The sequence below is a fragment of the Mugil cephalus genome, chromosome 13 (genome assembly GCF_022458985.1).
Source record: "Mugil cephalus isolate CIBA_MC_2020 chromosome 13, CIBA_Mcephalus_1.1, whole genome shotgun sequence".
NCBI lineage: Eukaryota > Metazoa > Chordata > Actinopteri > Mugiliformes > Mugilidae > Mugil > Mugil cephalus.
This window is the reverse complement of record NC_061782.1, coordinates 15,277,424-15,296,837: the sequence shown is the minus strand read 5'-3', so window position 1 is coordinate 15,296,837 and position 19,414 is coordinate 15,277,424. Positions and strand designations below refer to the sequence as shown.

Below are 19,414 nucleotides of genomic sequence, written 5' to 3'. Positions count from 1 at the left end.
TAATTAAGCAATATTTAAAATACTGCATACTCTGTTGCTGAATCCTTTTCTTCATTTCTTGAATTCAATATGAAAACATCCCGCTCAGTCAAGAATTCCTGGTTTAGCCTATATTTAAACTGACCAGTGGCACCTACTGGTGTGTCAGAGTAATACAACATTAAGTCTAAAAAATATCTTTAATATTTTCTGCAAACAAGCATAAATTCATTCCATTTTAAATTAAAACCATGTGATTAAATAAGCATTTTTCTTTTTTCAAATTGCACACACTGTCATCATAAAAAGCCCAATAATTTTCATGATTCTAAACTAGTGCGGACATGGCTTTCGGTTCTTTTAGCAAATACAAGCAAGATATCACAGTGTCCTTGCACATGTTCAGTTCCTCTTGAAGAAGGAATCCAGAGTGCCTGCACTTCCACCTTGGGAGCGGGGTTTTTTCGGCGCAGGTCCTGACTGGCCTCTGGTTTTTGTTTTGCCTCTGGAGGACTGGGCCGCTGCTGCTCTGACAGATGTTTGGGAACCACTGGAAGAAGGAGGGAAAGAGGAAGCCAAGGTGTCCGAACCTGTAGCTGAGGAGAATGACTTCTGGAGGTCCATGGCGAAGTGATAGTCATTGTGTTCAGGCATTTCCCAGACCAACACGTCCTGACCGCAGCGTTCACATTTTAACAGGTCTTCTCTAGCGACGTTGGCAGGATGCGGATTTAACTCTGGATCGAGGTCCTGTTCATCTTTTAACTCTTCGCATAGCGGCTGGTGAGATGTGAAGTCTGAGTTATTGTTTGCTTGTGTGCCTGACGCAACAGCAACACAGTCTTCAACAGGTCCACCGTGTGTTTGTCCTGTTTCAGGCTTATTCATCGCTGAACCTGGGACCTTTAAGTTTCTTTCAAGGCTTTCCTTGTGGAAGAAAGAGGAAATACTAGTACGGGGGCTGTCTGAACCTATTTTGGACAGGGGGGCTGAGCTGTTTGTCGGATCCGTCTCCACCTGGTTATCAACAGCAGAGGTTTCATGGACGGAGGAAGGTGGTGGGAAACCTGTTGAGCCGACACCATCATCTCCTTCATCTCCTTCATCTCCATTCTTTGTAACCTTCTCTCTTTGTTTCTCTGTTGCCTTTTGAAAGAAGGACTGGATGCTGCCAGGTTGTTTTGACAGGGATTGACTTTTCACTTGAGAGGGCGACTGGGTGGAGGGGAGACTCTGGGTGGGAGCAACATCGCCGGAAAGGAAGCCGGCAATCCCTGTCCCTGATTGCGTGTCGTTGAATTTGCTGGCCGAGATGTGCAGCAGGGTGAGCGGCGGAGTCCTGGAGACACGACGGAAGACAGAGGGTTGAAATCACACAGCACTCCTTCAGCAGATTATTTTAAATGTCACTGCATTATCGCATTACAATTACCACGCAGCTTGGTGGTTCCCTGCCGTGTTGAGGCTCTTGATAATGGCAAAGCTGTCACTGGATATTTTGGCCGCCTCGTAGCGCACCAGAGCGCAACACCGAGAGAAGCTGCTCGGCCTCTTATCGCCGAGCTGTCGGACACCGACCGTCAGCTGCTTAGCCACTCGACCATTCTGTGACACGGACATAAATTGCAAATGCGAAACCAGCTCTGTTTAGTGTTTATTACATCAATGTGAAACCCATACATCGGGAAGTGTAGCACTACCGTCATAAATTACACGACTACTTCAGCTTTCTCTTACTGCTTCTCTGTCTTTGGTCAGTCTCTCCTCCAGCTCAAGGGCCAGTTGATGAAGCCAGTACTGCACCTGTGCAGAGGTATGTTAATAAAAAAAAATAACATGAAAACCATCTTGCAAATCATTACATAAAATTATGTAAAACGTTTCATACTGGTCAACAGTATCACTAGAAAATGTCTAACATGGGCGTCCTTTCACATCTGGATAGATCGACTACATTTCAGACAACACAAGACTAAAAGTAAAAGACTGATAACAATAGTTTTAATGTGCTGGTGTAAAACAGACAAATCTCATGGCTTGTACCTGATCTTTACTAGCCAGCGACGTCTTCCCAGGAAAATTTTTACTGCAGCCGATGGACTTCGGAAGCTGTCGAGGTTTCACAGCTTCAAACTCGATCCCGCGACACAAATCGTGCAGCCACTGCCTGAGATTAAAGCGAGATTATTTAAGAGCAGTTAAATAGTAAATTCAGTGTAGTATGAAAGAACATGCTCAGAGTTCCAGTTTATTTCTAAAACAGATTTATCTTAGTAAGAGAAAATCTATGACTGGAGTCATTTTTCTTTTATGAGCATTGTGGTAGTTTGCAGGCCGAGGGTCAAAAATATATTAGGCAAACAATGTGCTGACTATTTGCAATCAAAATTGTGGTTTGACCTAGTAAATGCTAGATTAAGCAGGAACTTGCTTAACTTTTGGAGGGAAATCTGTCTTTTCTTACCCTGTTTTTTCTCCAAAGTGCTGTTCCAGTTGGGCCTTAGAGAACTGAGTGAGATCTCCCATGTTCTCTATCCCCAGGGTTTCAGTAATGGAAGCACCCATCTTACCTCCAAGATTACGACTGGACGGGTGGAACAAGTAATACAGAAGAGGATATTGTTAGGCAGCTTTTTATTTTCAGTACCCTTCGAAAGTGTGTATAAGTTTCAAATAGAACTCTTTGTGTCAGAATTATACTATGAACTCACATCTTCCCGACGGGCAGAGTGCTGAACAGTTCTGTCACGGAGTCCAGAGGCAAAACAGTTTGTCTGTTGGGTTTGTTCAGACCACAGGCTAGTTTGGCCAGAACCTTGGGGGGAAAAAACAGAAACTGTTACACTGCAAATATAATTGATGCATTTACACTAACATTACATAAAAGTTAATTCCACCTTGTTGTGTGATATCCCTGCTGAACACCGGAAACCTGTGTGATTCTCCACAGCTGCTCTCATTTCCTCAACAATGACGGCGCCGACGGTTAGCTGCAGCTCTGCAGAACTCTGTTCCCCCGACAAAGGGGCCGGTAAGGACGCCAGCCACTCCTGGAGCCCTCTGGACCTCTGCTCCTCTGAGGACAGACATGATGACTTTGGTTGATACAATCTTTTTTTTTGTTTGTTCAATAATTGTTAAGTCAAAATTGAGTTCTAATCCACCTTTGTTTAAAACTGTGTCTTCTGCAGATGGTTCAGATCCCGATGAACTTTGTGGGTACCCCTGGATGTATGTGGTCTTCAGGAGGGTAAGCTCTACCTGTTTGTCATTCATGTCTTTTAGCCGCCGGTGGACGGCGGCGGTCAGATCCATGTAGGCCTCATCAATACTGGCTCTCTCAATCACGGCAAAGCGAGACATCACCTCAATCACCTCCACGCTGGCCTCCCTGTAACTATGAAGTGGAATAAGCCATTTACCTTACAACTCTGGCCACAGGAACACGTGTATTTTAAAAAGAGGAAGTTTAAGGGTGTGCTTCACCAACACTTACAACGTTAGATCTGCCTTGCCATGGGACTCACGCACTCGCGCCACCTGGAGATCTGGGCACAGTTTTTTTGCATCGTCCACCCACATGTTCCTGGTGACACCATGGGCCCTGGCCTCGTAGCTCACGGCTATGATACTAACAGAGGAAAAAATATTTAGTAGAAAATCAGTTTCTTTAAGACATTAAATGACTGCATCAGTGGATGAGGCTAATGGCGGTTGAAGGAAGTGCCATGCATCAGTGCACTGCAACTTCACAAGCGCCTTTTGCAGATTTAAAAAATTGGCAAACTACAATTACTGAAAACAAAATGAACTCCATATAGGCACCAGAACAGACAGTATGTTTTGATCAAGCATTGCTAAGTTAGGCTTTAGGAATCTATAGTGCGCATATAGTGTAATATAGCATCCCTGAGTAAAAACAGAAAACATATTTTTTATATAACTTTTGTTTTGTAACACATCATCCTCACACCAGAGCCCCAACAGCAGATTATGACACTGTCTCTTAGCAATCAGTTTAATTTTTTTTTTTAATTAGTAATAAAAAATACACATATATCTGTGTCAGAAGCTCACCCGCCTCCTTTCCACGTCTTGTACTGGGCCACAACACAGGGTTTGCCTTTCAGAGCCGGATTCAGCCTCTGCTCAACTTGCACGTAAAAACAGTCCATGTCGACCAGCGCCACCACTCTCTCCTTTCCGTACTCCATTACTTAGAAGAACAAATCAAATATACACACACTGACTTGTAGGTCTGTTAAATCGCACTTCTTTCCGCAGCTCTGGTTGTGTTCGCTGAGGTTAAACTGAGCGCCAAAATAGTATTTTGGATTGCAAATCTGTAGTTACGCACATCTACGGTAGTCGGTAGTTACGTAAAAGACGTCATCAAAAGTCGACCAGGAAGTCCAACGCTTTTTTTCTTTTTTCTTTTTTTTACATAAAATTTACAAAATATGGTATTGTACAATCTTCACAATGTTTTTTTTGTAATGAATATGTGAATATTATACAGTAAAACAAATGATCCAAAATATGTATCTATCAGCTCTTGACAATCGTATAAAGTGCACTCTGAAAATAGAATGCAAAATGATGAAACAGAAAATAAAAAGAGACAGAAAAGACGACAAAAACCCGTGGCTTTCTTTGCAGATTGTATTTCTCAATCAAACAGAACAGTTTAATTGCATGTGTACTCTTCACTATTTTAATGGCTTTAGTGAAGGAGAGAAACTTGTTATGAAACACACAAAATCTAGGATGAACTGTCATGTATTTGCATTTGTGTATGTGAAAATTTTCCAGGGTGGGGATATTATAAATTAAGAAATCATATTCTTTGTTTTCTGAGACAAAACCATAAATAATGAAGAAAGGGTTCAAGTATAATATTGCTGTGTAGCCCTTCATGTATATCGGTCCATAACGCTTACTGTGAAAAAACATTGAAAGAATAAATGATCTGTAGTTTCAATATCCTCACAACATACGTGGCCTCCCAGGTTGTAAATCTGTTTAATATTGCTCCAAAGTTGAGCATTTTAACATGGAGATTTGCTCCTTTTTGGAGCCAGCTTCAAGCAGCCACTTGATGAACTACAGCTTTTTGCACTTCCGCATGGGCTTCATCGCTCAGACCCGGAAGTTGTCACCTGGCTCAGCTGCAGTCAACCACTACAGCAAAGACTGTACTGAGGTTTTCGGATTTTGTCAGACGTGCTTACCACACACGATGCAGTCTACAGTGCTAACCACGGCAGCTAATAAGTAACCTGCTGTTTTTAAGTGCCACACTATATAAAAATACATAAATAAATAGCACACACAGAAAAAAATAAGGTTTTAGGCACTAAAAGTAAAGTGCTGCCACTTGTCAATAAATGCACAGAGAGATTGAATTGAAATAAAATAAAAAATATAACCTACCAATTTGCCTATGTATGCATGTTTTTTTTACAGATAGCTATCTAAACGAAAAGATGTATATTTTAAAAAGTGAATCAATTCCATGACTTAGCTGAAAACTAATTCAGAAATTATATATATATATGTATATATAATTCCACTAAGTAAGTATAAGAGTATAAGAACAGTGCAGTGGGAGGATTTAAGTAATATTTAATGAATGTGTAACTACAACAGAGATAATAAAAAAAAACACCTCAACAGCTATGTATAAAAAGTACTTTGATAATCGGTGCACTGTTCTGAAAGCCTCTCAAACTGTGGCCAAGGAAACTTTTTCCAAAATAAGGAAGTTACCTTGTTATAATTACTGCCTCTGATAGTGAAGAGGCACAGTCACTGAGAACACTGATGCCAGCATGACTTTTCTCTGTATTCCTCACCTCATATTGGCGGGACTCATGGGTAAGTCAGCTAAGCCTCGTTAATTAATAGAATTGAATTTGAGTCATTTTAATCATTAATATTATTTTTTAATACAATCATTTTAAAATTACGATACACACTTATATAAGACATTTAAGCTATGCCAAATTTTACGTCTTAGTGACACGCACAGTGCATTTGAAGACATTTGAAGTTACATGTCTGCTTTTGCTTTTGCAGGGATTTACGGTGAAGTTATTACAGTCAGTAAAGTTTCAGTAGAGGCTGGAGGCTCCATCTCTATACCATGCCTCTATGAGCAGCACTACACAAACCATGTCAAATACTTGTGCAAAGGAAATTTTTGGTTGCTCTGCAATGAAGTAATTTATACAGACGAAATTAAACCAGGAAGGTTTTCCATCTCTGATGATGTTGACAAAAGAATCTTCACTGTGACAATTAATGATCTCAAAATAACGGACAATAAATTCTGGTGTGCTGTGAAGATTGAGAACGGCGTTGATGTTAAAAAAAGTTTTAAACTGTCAGTCACTACAGGTAAGGTCCTTTAAATGTTTTAAATAAATACTTCAGTAAATCAATGAATAAGACTTTCTTGTGTCAAATAATACAATCACTTCATTTTCCTCTCTGGAGGTATGTCTGGTATCAGTATAAACCGACAGGAAATCACAGGATTTGAAGGAGGAAGTGTGACTGCTACCTGCCACTACAAAAATACAGAAGTACCAAAGTGGTGCAGATTAGGTAGCATCTGTGCGACAGCTCAAGCTGGATCAATCGATGGAACAACTGTGCATATAAATACAAGTGTCCCTAATGTTTTCGATGTAATGATGAGCGAACTGAGCCCAGAGAGCAGCGGCTGGTACTTCTGTGCCAGTGGGGACTTCCAGATGCCAGTGCATGTGACTGTTAACAAACTAACCCTAACTACAGTGACCCCCAGTATACCAGGTAAGCCACTGGTCTAATTGTCTAATTCCATAACCGATATAATTTAGAAGTGGGCACACCAAAGGGTTTTACAGTATAATAATTCCTGCAGCAAAAGTCTAAAATTGTTTGACTCAGTGTGCAATATGGATTAACATCACTTTTCACAATTCATAGGGATGCTTCCTACCACTGACCAGAATACCTCCTTCCTCACGAGTCCTGAACCATATGCAGCTGAGCCCACAAACTCCACCATAAGCGGAACAGGTGGCGAGAGCCTGCAAGATGAAAACATGAGGTCTATGCTTGTTTTTTCACTTCTGGGTTAGAGTCTGATTTCTGCATGCCCCTCCCCACCCTCTCAAACTTTCCACTTTCAACTTTTCTAAATATATTCTCTTTAAAACATTCTTCCTATTTATTCTTAAGCATAGATCATGGCTGTTAGTAAGACATGCACATTTCCTTCAAGTTCTCTGTTCTTTGATTTGCTGAGTAAAGAATTTAATTGGTCTTCAGTAATGTAATGCATGTACATTTATCTACAGTTTCACGATTAAGGTGACGATTATTGCAATCACCCTCGTCTCACAGCTGTTCATAATTCCTGCGGCCTTTTTTGGATTGAGGATGATAATCCGTAGTGAGTAAACTCTACTAAAACTGTGTGTGTGCGTTTATGCCGCTGTAACATCTTCTTTATAACATCTTCTTTACAAATTGCTATATTTCAGAGAAAAGCAAAGAAGAATGTGACACCACTATGGTAAGATATAATCATTTTTCCTTTTCATTTACATTACATCATCATCCTTTGCATTACATCAAAATTACTTACAGATTATGAATTATCTAGATTCCATCATCACCACACAGTGTAATATATTGTAGCTGCACCGTTGTGCTAATAAAACCAGTGAGATTAACAAACTAAAAAGAAAAACTGTCCGGGCTCGCACTCCATCTATGGAGATTAGGTACTGTTAAATATGAATCAATAATATCTGGTTAATCATATATTCGCATAATTTTCATTCTTGCATTAATGTCAGAATCAACAACTGAGTCACATTAGCTTTTAAAATAAAATGTTTAGTTTAGCAAAGTTAATGCTCAAACAAATGAAAAAGAGAAAGCAAATCCATAGAACAGATGATAAATATAATGTAAAATATCAAACGTATTCGTCGCAGGTTTCACAGGTTGATGACCCAAATGTTCTCTATGCTACCCTGGCTCATAATCAACATGGACACCATGGACAAGCACAGACAACGGTAAAAATAGTATTTAGAAACTGTGCCTGGAAGTCATTTCATCGATTTTGATTTTGTTTTTGTTTTGTTTTTGTTTTTTTCCCCATTGACTGCATTTCTCATCCAGCAGGACTGTATGCCCCCGGAGGATGTGACATACAGCACTATTGCGATGAAGAAAAATGTGCAAGAAACGGTATGTGGTTCGTTTTATATTCTGTTAAGGCCTCAAAATTCAGTATAATCACTACAATCTACTAATTCTTCAGCATTGTTTGCCTTTGTCTGTTTTCACTCGTTAGACTGAACCGGCAGATGGAAGTGTGATCTACACCACATTAAAATAAAACGAAGCTCGATGAAAGGACATTAGCCCAGGGGATATGAAGATGAAGTCATTCTAATGTGCATCAGTTGCATCTTACATCATTCTTGATGAATCAGTCGACCTAGCAGTGTGTATTAGAAATGCAGTTGCGAAACAGGAGTGGTTTTATTGCTGCATGAATAGTAAAAACGATCACAGTAAATGATGAGATAAATGTGCTTTTTATTACCTTTACAGCTTACCCTTTGTTGTTCAAATAAATCCTAAAGATTTAAAAATGTAAAATGTGTCATTGTCATGTTTCCATCTATACATATTTACACTTGATATCTCTGGTCGGCCTTATGAGAATTTCTTTGGCACTTGGACTCGACTATGCACTGATTTGAATTTTGTGGTCAAAGGTCAAGGCGACAGCGACTTATATAACTTGAGAATTCATAGGAATGCAAATTTCATGAAATATCTAACATGATAGAATAATGATGTGGTGACATTTTATACCCAAAAGGTCAATGGTCAACTTATCGCATGTGCAAATACACTTTCATTAAAATCAAAGTCTTCACAACGTGTATGACATCAGTCTTCTTGGTTGGAGGAGGGACACAACTACTGTATGTGTAATGGTTCTGTACGGCTCGACTTTATGCCTGAGTGATGTGCCCTCTAGTGGAAACCTCAAGTAACACATGTGGTGTTTAAAAAATGTGGTAAGGATTGTGCACGCAAACACATGTTGAAAAAGAACGTAGATCCCTGGACTTAGTTTTACACACAAACCAGAACACACATCTGGTTTGACTAGGGACCTTTGCATGACTTTCTTCATTAACCACCACTTCTCTTTCAGTATTAGAAACATAAAATGTCCCTAAAACAAAATGTTAATATTTTAACAAGTCTAATTCAATTTATCTTCATTTTTTTTCCTTATTTTTTTTTTTGTCATTCAGTATGAAGAAATGCGCATACTAACTAAAAAGGCTTGTGTGCTGAAAGGTGTGCAACAAACTTTAAAATAGCCCAAATTAAGGAAGTACCTTTTACCCACCTTGCTCAAGAACTTAAATTCTAGTGTGAAGAAAGTGTTCTGTCTCATGATGTAAATATTTCCGATCTTTATAACTTCACATCCTTAAAGTGAATGATACATAGTGCTTGTTTGCATATCATACGAGGACGAATGTCCACAGTCACGGTTGCGTATGTTTTTGAAAATCAGGAAGTGCAGAATCAGTAGAGCAGTGCACAAATTCAGACACATTTCTCCACTCACTTGTCAGTATGGCTCTCTGTCCCAGTGCTATGCTTGTCCTCATCGGACTAACAGGTCAGTGATGTTTTAAAATGTTTTTTTTTTTTTTTTTTATTCTTATTATTGAATTCACATCAGATGATGATATTTCAGTTATGTGATTATTTGCTCCAACCTAGCAGCGTTTCATTTCCTAATCTGTCAGTTTGTCATAATTATATAGACACAATTTCATATGGGAAACTTACGGATCATAGATCCATACTATTAGTGAATGAATATTAAAACACTGTGTTTCTTCTTATTGCAGGAATCCACAGCTTAACTTCAGTCAGTAAAGTACAAGTGAAGGCTGGAGATTCTATATCTATCCCCTGTCTCTATTCCATGCAATATGTAAACCTCGTAAAGTACTTGTGTGAAGGATATTACTGGAGATACTGTAAATATGTCACTCAAACAGACCAGCCACAAAATTCAGGGAAGTTTTCAATCTCTGATGACAAACAAGGAATCTTCACTGTGACTATAAGACAGCTGACAAACAGAAACTCTTATTTCTGGTGTAGTTTCCAGTACCCTGGAGGGTCCTACGAGAGAACGTTTTTCGAACTGTCAATCACCGGTGGTAAGTACAATAGTTTAAATTCAGCGGTAAGTCTAACTTCTCGTGCACATTTCCAACACTTTATCAAAGTTAAACAGCCTGAACGAAAAACAGACAGGAAGACCACGCTGATTAGATTTGTCAGTCAAAGCTGATGAGAATAAATATGTGGTCTAAATGGTACAGACAATTTTATTTTTATTTTTTTTTCCATTCATTAATATTTGTTTTCAATCAAGGTACGCCCAGTCTCTATGTGGACAATCAGAAGGCTACGGGATTTATCGGAGAAAACGTAGCCATCAGCTGTCACAGTACTTCAAGAGAAATTGCTTGGTGCAGGATTGGCGGCAAATGTGTGACGAGCCCATCTGGATCAATAGACGGAACGGCAGTGAACATAAATAAGACGGGGCATGACGTTTTTACTGTAACTATGAGTGAACTGAGACAGCAGGACAGTGGCTGGTACTGGTGTAAAAGTGGAGACCTTCAGATGCCAGTGCATGTTACAGTTACTGAGAAGCCTACTACATGTAAGTACCTGAAGTGATTATAAAATATAAATGTGTATCAGTTATTTGGAATTAATAATATTACTCTATCAATGATTGTCTTTTTTTAGTTTCCACCATTCCTTTCAAAGACATCACAACACCAGGTGAAATAGGACGACACAGGTAAGAAGACTTTGCATTAACATGCAGTTTGCGGTTTACTGTGTTAAGTTTATAAGGGAAACTCTCTATAAATCACCTAACTCACACTCAAACTGTATGCAGCACAAATTCATTTGACCTAAAGATGCTCATCATCCCTCTGGGTTTGCTGATCCTGATTGTGAGTTTGACTTTTCTCGTCTGGTTCATGTTGAAGCGCAGTAAGTATGATCAAACTTCCTCATCAAATTTATTTTTTTAGCCTCATCATTTTTCAATATTTTACTTTTAGGTCAGATTTTTGTGCACTGCCAGGATGAATTGGTAACAGCCTTTCTGTTTTTCTAGAGCATGCCAAAGCAGAATCATCATCAGCAACGACCAAGGTAAGTTATTCAGATTCATTTCTCTGCAGATTTGTTTTTTTTTTTTTGTGTGTTCGTTTCTTTTTTTTGGCCAAGTTATTGAGACTTATGTGATGTGAGTTATGTAGTGCTTGCATATGTTCCAGTTTTAAACACACTTTATAAAATGTCTTTCTCTTTAAGAAAAAGCATATCTAGCATACAACATACGATTTTAGCACAACATAAAATAATTTACATTGTACTGGACCGTTTAATAATTGATGTTATTTTGAAGCTGTGCAAAAGCAAGATTTGTCCCCTGACATTTAGTTTTACTCCTGCACCACAGGCAGATGAGGAAGTGGCATACTGCAATGTCACCCACAGGAGGAAAAGTTCAGTCCAGGTAACGTCCTTTATTAGGAAATCAAGTTTAACATTTTCACTGAATCTTTAACTGGCCCGCACATATCGTTGCAGATGGATTCCTAATATGTGAGGCAATATTGATCACACGCAAAACCATATTTATTCTTAGTTGTACTGATCTTTGGTTTGACCTCTAAAGGGTAGCACTTTTTTATGATATGCTTTTTATGGCCGTTGTGTAAAGGGTGGAAATGGTGATCTCGATGTAATGAGACCTATTGCAGCTAAAGGGGAAGTAACATTCTCAGCGATGTTGAGAATTCAGCCCACGTTCTCACAAATTTATACAAGTAGACTGAAATCTAACGTGTGAATTGTTCATTTGTCATTGTCTGTTGTAACCCAGATGTCACCTGTTAAAAGCGATGTGGACATCCTATACGCTTCTGTGGTTGCCAAAAAGAACAGGATTGTAGAAAGGGTAAGTATCAAAAGTCCATTATCTTTCACTTAATGCGGTTTAATCGTTTCACTTCCTTTCTTCACTGTCTCGATATGTCATATATGAGACATTTTCCATGTTTTTTTCTCTTTTTCAGCATAATGAAGCAAATGCTACAGATGTCACATATAGCACACTGGCAGCTCCGCAACACCGGCACATTTAAATGTTACAGCTGTTTGTATATAACTGGAACTCTTCTCATCACTACTTTTTTTTAAAAGATTTATTTTAAAAAAAAGAAGAAGTGTCTGTATGTTTGCCGAAGACATTTAGTTTGTGGTTTCATTGCAATATTTATACACTCATTAATGACCTATTAATCTACATCTATTTTCAGCCTGTGTGGGAATTCATTGTGTATAGTAATCCCTTTATATATATATATTTAGCATGTATTAAGTGATGTTGTGTGCTTAGTGAACGTTGCCAAGTTCCCTGTGGTTAAAAGAAGCTGATTGTGCTCTACAGAAAAGCTTTCTGAATATTATACTACAGTACATCATATGACATTTTGTATTTGCTATGTGTTTAATGTTACACCAATTCTGCAATGAAATAGGATACCACATATATTCAGCTACATAATAAAAGAAAATGTAACATAAACACACATATGTATGAGTATTTTTGAATAGTTTATACATGCCTGTATGTGTACGTTACTGCGTTGAGTAATCTTGTGATTTAAGATTAAGGTACATTTAAAGACCTAGGCTGACACTGTTTTTTTCACATGATAATACTTTTATTTATTTAGACAAGAGTATTGAAGGAATTAAGATTCATTTACAAACTGTTATTTTCAGACTGCAAATAGCATGTGTTTTAACATCCATTCTGCATTTGTGACATATTTATTGAGCCAGTCTGTTATGGCCAGGACTCCTTTCTCTGCTATGGTCTGCTGGGGAAACAGCATTGCAGCCAGTGACACAACATACTGAATAAACTAATTAAGAAGGCTGGCTCTGTTACTGTCTGCTGACAGGAAACTTTTGAAGTGGTGATGGAGGCTGCTTCTCATTGCGATATTTCCCAGTTTGGGATGAATCCTAATGATTCATCAGGCGTGTCTAGCCCATTTTAAGGGGATGGTCAAGCCCCTAAACTTTGTCCCAGCACCCCTAAAATGTTTTTTTTGTGTGTGTGTGTGTGTGTTAATGTTTTTAATGGTTTGTTTATAAGCTGACCAATAATAATAATAATAATAATAATAATAATAATAATAATAATAATAATAATAATAATAATAAAATCTATCTATCTATCTATCTATCTATCTATCTATCTATGCTTGCATAATTTTGGACCTTTCGGCTGCATGCTGACGACTTTGACAATGATTTACACTCAGGCATTTGTGCAGCCTCCTCGGGTCCTGAGTCGGGCTGTGATAGGTCTGGAGTTCATTGGTGCAGTCAGTCTCCTTCAGCTCGTCCTCCAACCGGTGACGCCTGGTTCTGCCGCACGGTGTGAGGAACATCTCCGAAAAAGTCACTTTAGTTTACCACTAACCCCGTCTTTTACCGGTAAGCGACTCGTATATTCACCGTGACACTCGTGTTAGTAACTCCATACCAAGGAATAAGCAGAGTCCACGCGCGCTTTGCATACGCCGGTACTACTGCAGGTTAGCTAAGTTAGCTATGCTAGCCGTACTTGGCGTGCTGCGTCTGACACATGTCGGGTAAAAACGTCAGCCTCGCCTTATCTTACAAGTTTCATGCTGCTTTAAAAGCACAGCCCATTCTTCAAATCCACTGGTGGAAAACAGTATGAACTTATAACTTTTAGCGGTTGCCATGTTTTCTGCTAACCGCCCCGTGGCCTAGTCCACAGCTCAGGTGTCACTAGCTTGCTCGTGGTGCTTGTCAGCGGGTTAATTAACCCGTCCGGCTAATTGCTGCCGGCATGTACCGCACCACGCCTAGTCATGTCTGCCAGTTCACGTGGAGGGCTAGATTAATATGAGCCGGACCCGGACCAGGTTCTCCAGTGCGTCAAAATGGCTCCTGTCTCCACCAGTAACCTTGTGTGCCGGAACTACCTGCACCCCTGGAATGAAGCGCTTGTGTTATATATATGTAAAGTAAAAGCGAAACCAACGTTGCGACCGTCGGGATAGACCTGAATTGTCTAAATGTGACCGCGTGCACTTTTAATATAGATAAGAATATACAAAAAGGTCTCTGATTTCGTCAACTCTTTAAGATTATGTTCTGACCAGTGCTGGCAGTCCGCTCACCTGGTCATCATAAGCAGGAGGAGAGTATTGTAAGATTGGTTTTAAGTGCCTGCTAAAGGAAAGTCTGAATTCTGCTCAATAGTTGTGGCAACTGTAGGACGGGTAGACACTGTTTGCGGTAAATGGTGTGTATCCTGAAAATACATTAATATTTTAGTGCGTGAGTAATGCTGGAAATCTTCTCCTGGTTTCTGTGTACGCAAAGACCCAGTACATGGCCTGGATGGTATATTTATAAGAGACATCAATGGACATCAGTGGTATATTTATACGAGTATGGTATATTTATAAGAGACAAATATCGGTGTTATACACATTAGTGAACAGCGGACCTTTACAGTTGTTCGTTTTGCTTCATGCATCATGAAATTTGTTTTATTTGGTCCACAAAATTGCCCTTTTATTATTTTTATTATGCACAAAGTGGTTGAAATGCACTTGAACAGTAGGTCAGGATGAGGATCAACAATAACGTTTTGCTTCCATCTACAGATACAATGGCTGTGCCTCCCTCATACGCGGACCTGGGCAAGTCTGCCAAGGACATCTTCAACAAAGGCTATGGTATTATTTCTATAGTTTGACCTAGTATTACTGGAACATTAAAATTCCTTAACTGCCAAGTCTCTTTTGGTTAAAAACTTTGAAATACTCTGATTAACGTGAGTCTTTCTTTCAGGATTTGGCCTGGTGAAGCTCGATGTCAAGACAAAGTCAGCCAGTGGAGTGGTAAGATCATGTCGTCATTTAATTTGATTAAAGGGTATAAACAAAAAAAAAAAAAAAGACTTCTTAGTAGTATCTACGTCTTATGGTATTGTCAGCCATAAATGTAGCTATTTGCCTCTCAGAAATACATGCACGTTAAATGTGCCAGCCAAAACTTTAAGTTCAAGGGCTTTTGTTTTTCTTTTTTTTTTCCTACTCTATGGAGCAGATGCGGTACTATATAAAATGAAATTCCTCCTCTAGGACTGTAGTTCTACATAAGACTTAATGCAACCAGGCCAGCACAACACAAACCTAAGACATATCTGCATAACAAACAGCTATATAGATTATAAAGGCTGCAACTAATCTTGTCTCTGAAATTTCTGAGAGCCAAATTTGACATGTTTAAATTTCTTGTTTTCTGTGACCAACAGTTACAAGTCCAACATTAATACGATTCCAGACAACACGTCAAACTTAAACCGGTGTTTGAGAATCTCCTACTGGCTCATTATTTCTGGATGAATTAACTAGTTGATCATGAAAATGGATAATTAATTTTCTGCCAGTATGATCAGCCACTCCTGCAGATTAAGGACTGGTAATGACCTATAGAAAGACTCACTGACACACGATTATTAAGACATTGAATCACTTTATTCATAGTCATTTGGTCCAGACTAACATTTTATTATGTTCATCTTGTAATTATGATTTCTCTAAAATTGTCTCCCACAGGAATTCAAAACATCTGGTTCCTCCAACACTGACACCAGCAAAGTTGCCGGCACCCTGGAAACTAAATACAAGAGGTCAGAATATGGCCTGACTTTCACTGAGAAGTGGAACACCGACAACACCTTGGGAACAGAAATCACCGTTGAAGATCAGGTTAGAAAGATGTTCAAACATTTCCTGCTTCTGTTCTTTAGGGATGTCAACATAAAGAGTCTTTAACGTGACTGGAAAGAAATGGTTTGTTTTAATTTCAAATGTTTCCCATAACTTCTCCCAGATTGCCAAAGGTCTGAAGTTGACATTTGACACAACCTTCTCACCAAACACTGGGTAAGGTTATGGTTAAAACAAGTTTTATTTGAGTTTTGCTTGAGCTCTGGGTGAATCCAGCCTGTCCTCCATGTTGTCTCACTACTAGTTATTATGGCAACCTGATCTTTGACGCACATGCTTCTGACAAGTGTTGTTGCCGCCCACGTGACCCTAGGCCCAGTGTGGAGCTAGTCTCTCGTAAGGCATTATGGTGATTGCTCAGTTGTTGGACATTGTTCTGTGGAAAAATTAAAGACTCAGTTTTACTGCTGTGTCTACATCTTCAGGCATAAATGTGTTGTCTTTATGACCTATAACTCACTTGAGAAATTGGGCACATGTCCCAGATGAAACATATCCTCTTTAATATTGAGAGAGAGTTTTGTTACGTGACTGCTTTGAGACCGCATGTTCAAGGCTACGGTGTTGGGCTTAAACTGGAAAATAAACACCAGTGTTGAGCCAACTGGTTCTTTAAAAACCCTGTTGTTTGGCAGGGTCTGACAAATTCACCTTTTGATACGACCCTAATCAAATTTGCTGAACTTATGCAATGTTTCAGCTATGTAGCCCTAGAAGAGAAATCGTTATCTGATCTGCTACTTGGGCTGACAGCTGGTACGAACATACCAGTTAATTATCATAAATCTAAGGAGTGGCACACAAAGTAGTTGCCCGAGGCAGAGTTGTGGCAGCAGATAAAGCAAGTTCTGAATGAATGAGATTAATTTGTTTGTTCTTCAAGAGTAATTTGTTTAAAGTATACATACCCTGACATACCCTGGTACCCTGATGATGCCTACGCTTTTGTATTAGCATTTCATTTTGAAGTTTATAAATACCCTGTTATTTTCTCAACAGCAAGAAGAGTGGCAAAGTTAAGACCGCCTACAAGCGCGAGTACGTTAACGTGGGCTGTGATGTCGACTTTGACTTTGCTGGCCCCACCATCCACGGAGCTGCCGTCGTGGGCTACGAGGGATGGCTCGCTGGTTACCAGATGAGCTTCGACTCTGCCAAATCCAAAATGACCCAGAACAACTTCGCCATTGGCTACAAGACAGGAGACTTCCAGCTGCACACCAATGTGTAAGTGGAGATCTTTTCACATTAGGTTTTTATTTATATATTTTTTATAGATAACTTCAGTTATTCAAAGGTGACAAAAATTCTATAAAAATAACATGCAACATATTGTTTGAAGCAGCAGATGTTGCAACAGGACTGCATAACATGGTTACTTTTATTTTGGAGTAATCCAGAAGGCCGTATTGAGAATAAAAATGGAACAATCGATGAATCGAACGCATAACAAATGGCTGCTATCTGCAGGGTGCGATGTTATTATTGTCCATAATACAAAAATCCAAACAGTCACAGAATTTTCTGTATATATCAAGTCATTCTGAAATGGTTTTAAACAGAATAGGAGAAGCTTAAAGCTTTGAAAAGTGGAACAAGTGTGTCGATAAGCTGATGGCCAGTCTTCCACCACCTTTGACAAAAATCTCAATTTCCCTATAGCATAAGATTTTTCTATTTTATGGTCTTTAAAGCAATGATGGGGCCGAGTTCGGTGGCTCCATCTATCAGAAGGTCAGTGACAAGCTGGAGACAGCAGTCAACCTGGCATGGACCGCTGGCAGCAACAGCACACGCTTCGGTATCGCAGCCAAATACCAGCTGGACAAAGATGCCTCCATCAGTGTAAGTAACGGAGAGTCAAACTGATGTTATGTAAAAATTAATAACCAGTGACTGAGTTTTATGTTTTTAATTTGCAGGCTAAAGTGAACAACAATAGCCTTGTTGGTGTTGGGTACACCCAGACTCTGAGACCTGGTAAGGTGGTTTCTTATGGTTTCATTGGTTGCTGCACTACACTACTTTCTTCACTTTAGAGCCATTTCACTCTGCACTCCAGTTTTGAAACGGTGTTCTATAAATGATTTGACCTTAATAGAGCTATTTATATCAACACTTCATAGCGTGCAATTCCAGTCGCGCTTCATTCTCAAGTCTCTGGACCTGTGCTTCAGTAATTGTACGGCTAACGTTTGATCCTCTTGCTTGTGCAGGTGTGAAGCTCACTCTGTCTGGCCTGGTGGATGGAAAGAACATCAACGCAGGCGGCCACAAGCTGGGTCTGGGCCTGGAACTGGAAGCCTAAGCTTTCCTCATACTGCAAGGGACTAGGGAATATCAGAAGAATCTGGCCTTAAATGTGTGTCCAACTCAAACCAGCACGGGGATATTATGGAGAGATTGGTTCAAAGGCTACTGCAACAAACTCTTGAGTACCACATCAAGTCGGTGCTTTTGTCATTGGTACATTTTACCTTTGTTGCTTTTTACTTTGTAGTTGCAACTTTTCAAGAGACAGTTGTTGGCCTGTTATTTATATATCATGTCATTGTTCCTGTCCAGCACTGCCATAATAATCTGATCAATACAATCCCTATGTCTGTCATCAACTGTGTGGCTTCCTTGTGATAACCCCAGACACTCCGTTTTTCTTATTATTTTTTTTTTAATGTGAGAACATTAGTTCACGGATTTGTGTGGTGAGAGTGGTCATACTTTCCCTATGATTTTTACAGTCACAACTATCTGATATTCCTTTGTCATCTGAACAGTTTTCATTTGCAAATCCTTAAAAGTACACTAGATTTATTTTCAGCTAATATTTAAGCACTGTTGCACCCTTCCTGATCATGCACACAAGGACAAGCTACAGCTCTGTAATATTGTTTTGCGTTGGCCATGAGGGTTTGTGATATTCAGATTCCCTTAAACTGGACAGTTTTCGGGTGCCTGAAGGTGGTCTGTAATTTGGGTTACATGGCCGACCAAGCAGAATTCGGAGGTGTTCATTCTAACGGAAACCTTGGGTGTAATAAATGTTCACAATAATGCCAAACTAATTATCCGAAAGAAGTGTAACTGCAAGTTGCACATATGCACTCTCGGAAGTGCTTCCCTGTACTGGGCGGCGATGGAGCCCACAGGAAGTCTTGGAGGTCCTTATGTGTATGTACGAGTTTTCAATAAAGTCTTTGAACTCCACGTATGCATTTTTAGTTATTGTTGGAAGTTTCACTAAGCAAACTCCAGTAAGTAGCTGATTTGTTGAGCTTTCTAGTCCTTTTCTAATAATGGATGTGATGGATCCAATAGATTAACAGTGTCTAACCAAGCTGCCTTCACTAGCTTAGTTTAAGGACGTTTAAAAGCCTAACCACCCATATTTTGTGTTGTATTGTTGATTTCAAGCCCGTTTGACTTTCAAAGAAATGGTG

At 39.4% G+C, this 19,414-nt stretch overlaps 3 protein-coding genes across 3 annotated transcripts; 2 read left to right on the top strand and 1 right to left on the bottom strand.

Annotated features, from left to right (window-relative positions):
- Positions 1–165: 165 nt before the first annotated feature.
- On the bottom strand, positions 166–4,347 carry polh (polymerase (DNA directed), eta). Its single transcript, XM_047603152.1, has 10 exons — positions 4,057–4,347; positions 3,476–3,610; positions 3,144–3,376; positions 2,877–3,055; positions 2,691–2,794; positions 2,444–2,563; positions 2,023–2,146; positions 1,717–1,782; positions 1,412–1,584; positions 166–1,318 (listed from the first exon to the last, which is right to left on the bottom strand). The coding sequence occupies exons 1-10, from the start codon at positions 4,191–4,193 to the stop codon at positions 382–384; spliced, it is 2,208 nt and encodes a 735-aa protein (XP_047459108.1). The 5' UTR covers positions 4,194–4,347; the 3' UTR covers positions 166–381.
- A 1,460-nt stretch (positions 4,348–5,807) lies between these two features.
- LOC125019076 (polymeric immunoglobulin receptor-like) lies at positions 5,808–13,071 on the top strand. The gene is made up of 17 exons (XM_047603580.1): positions 5,808–5,856; positions 6,058–6,378; positions 6,478–6,798; positions 6,955–7,078; positions 7,329–7,423; positions 7,515–7,546; positions 7,974–8,057; positions 8,164–8,232; positions 8,339–8,357; positions 9,933–10,250; positions 10,469–10,765; positions 10,855–10,909; positions 11,012–11,109; positions 11,237–11,274; positions 11,585–11,641; positions 12,011–12,085; positions 12,204–13,071. The coding sequence occupies exons 1-17, from the start codon at positions 5,811–5,813 to the stop codon at positions 12,270–12,272; spliced, it is 2,118 nt and encodes a 705-aa protein (XP_047459536.1). The 5' UTR covers positions 5,808–5,810; the 3' UTR covers positions 12,273–13,071.
- A 358-nt stretch (positions 13,072–13,429) lies between these two features.
- LOC125018865 (voltage-dependent anion-selective channel protein 2) lies at positions 13,430–19,181 on the top strand. The gene is made up of 9 exons (XM_047603267.1): positions 13,430–13,638; positions 14,847–14,918; positions 15,034–15,083; positions 15,804–15,956; positions 16,081–16,133; positions 16,977–17,204; positions 17,672–17,822; positions 17,900–17,957; positions 18,194–19,181. Exons 1-9 carry the CDS (start codon positions 13,431–13,433, stop codon positions 18,283–18,285), a joined length of 1,065 nt encoding a protein of 354 aa, XP_047459223.1. The 5' UTR covers position 13,430; the 3' UTR covers positions 18,286–19,181.
- The last annotated feature ends 233 nt before the right edge of the window (positions 19,182–19,414 follow it).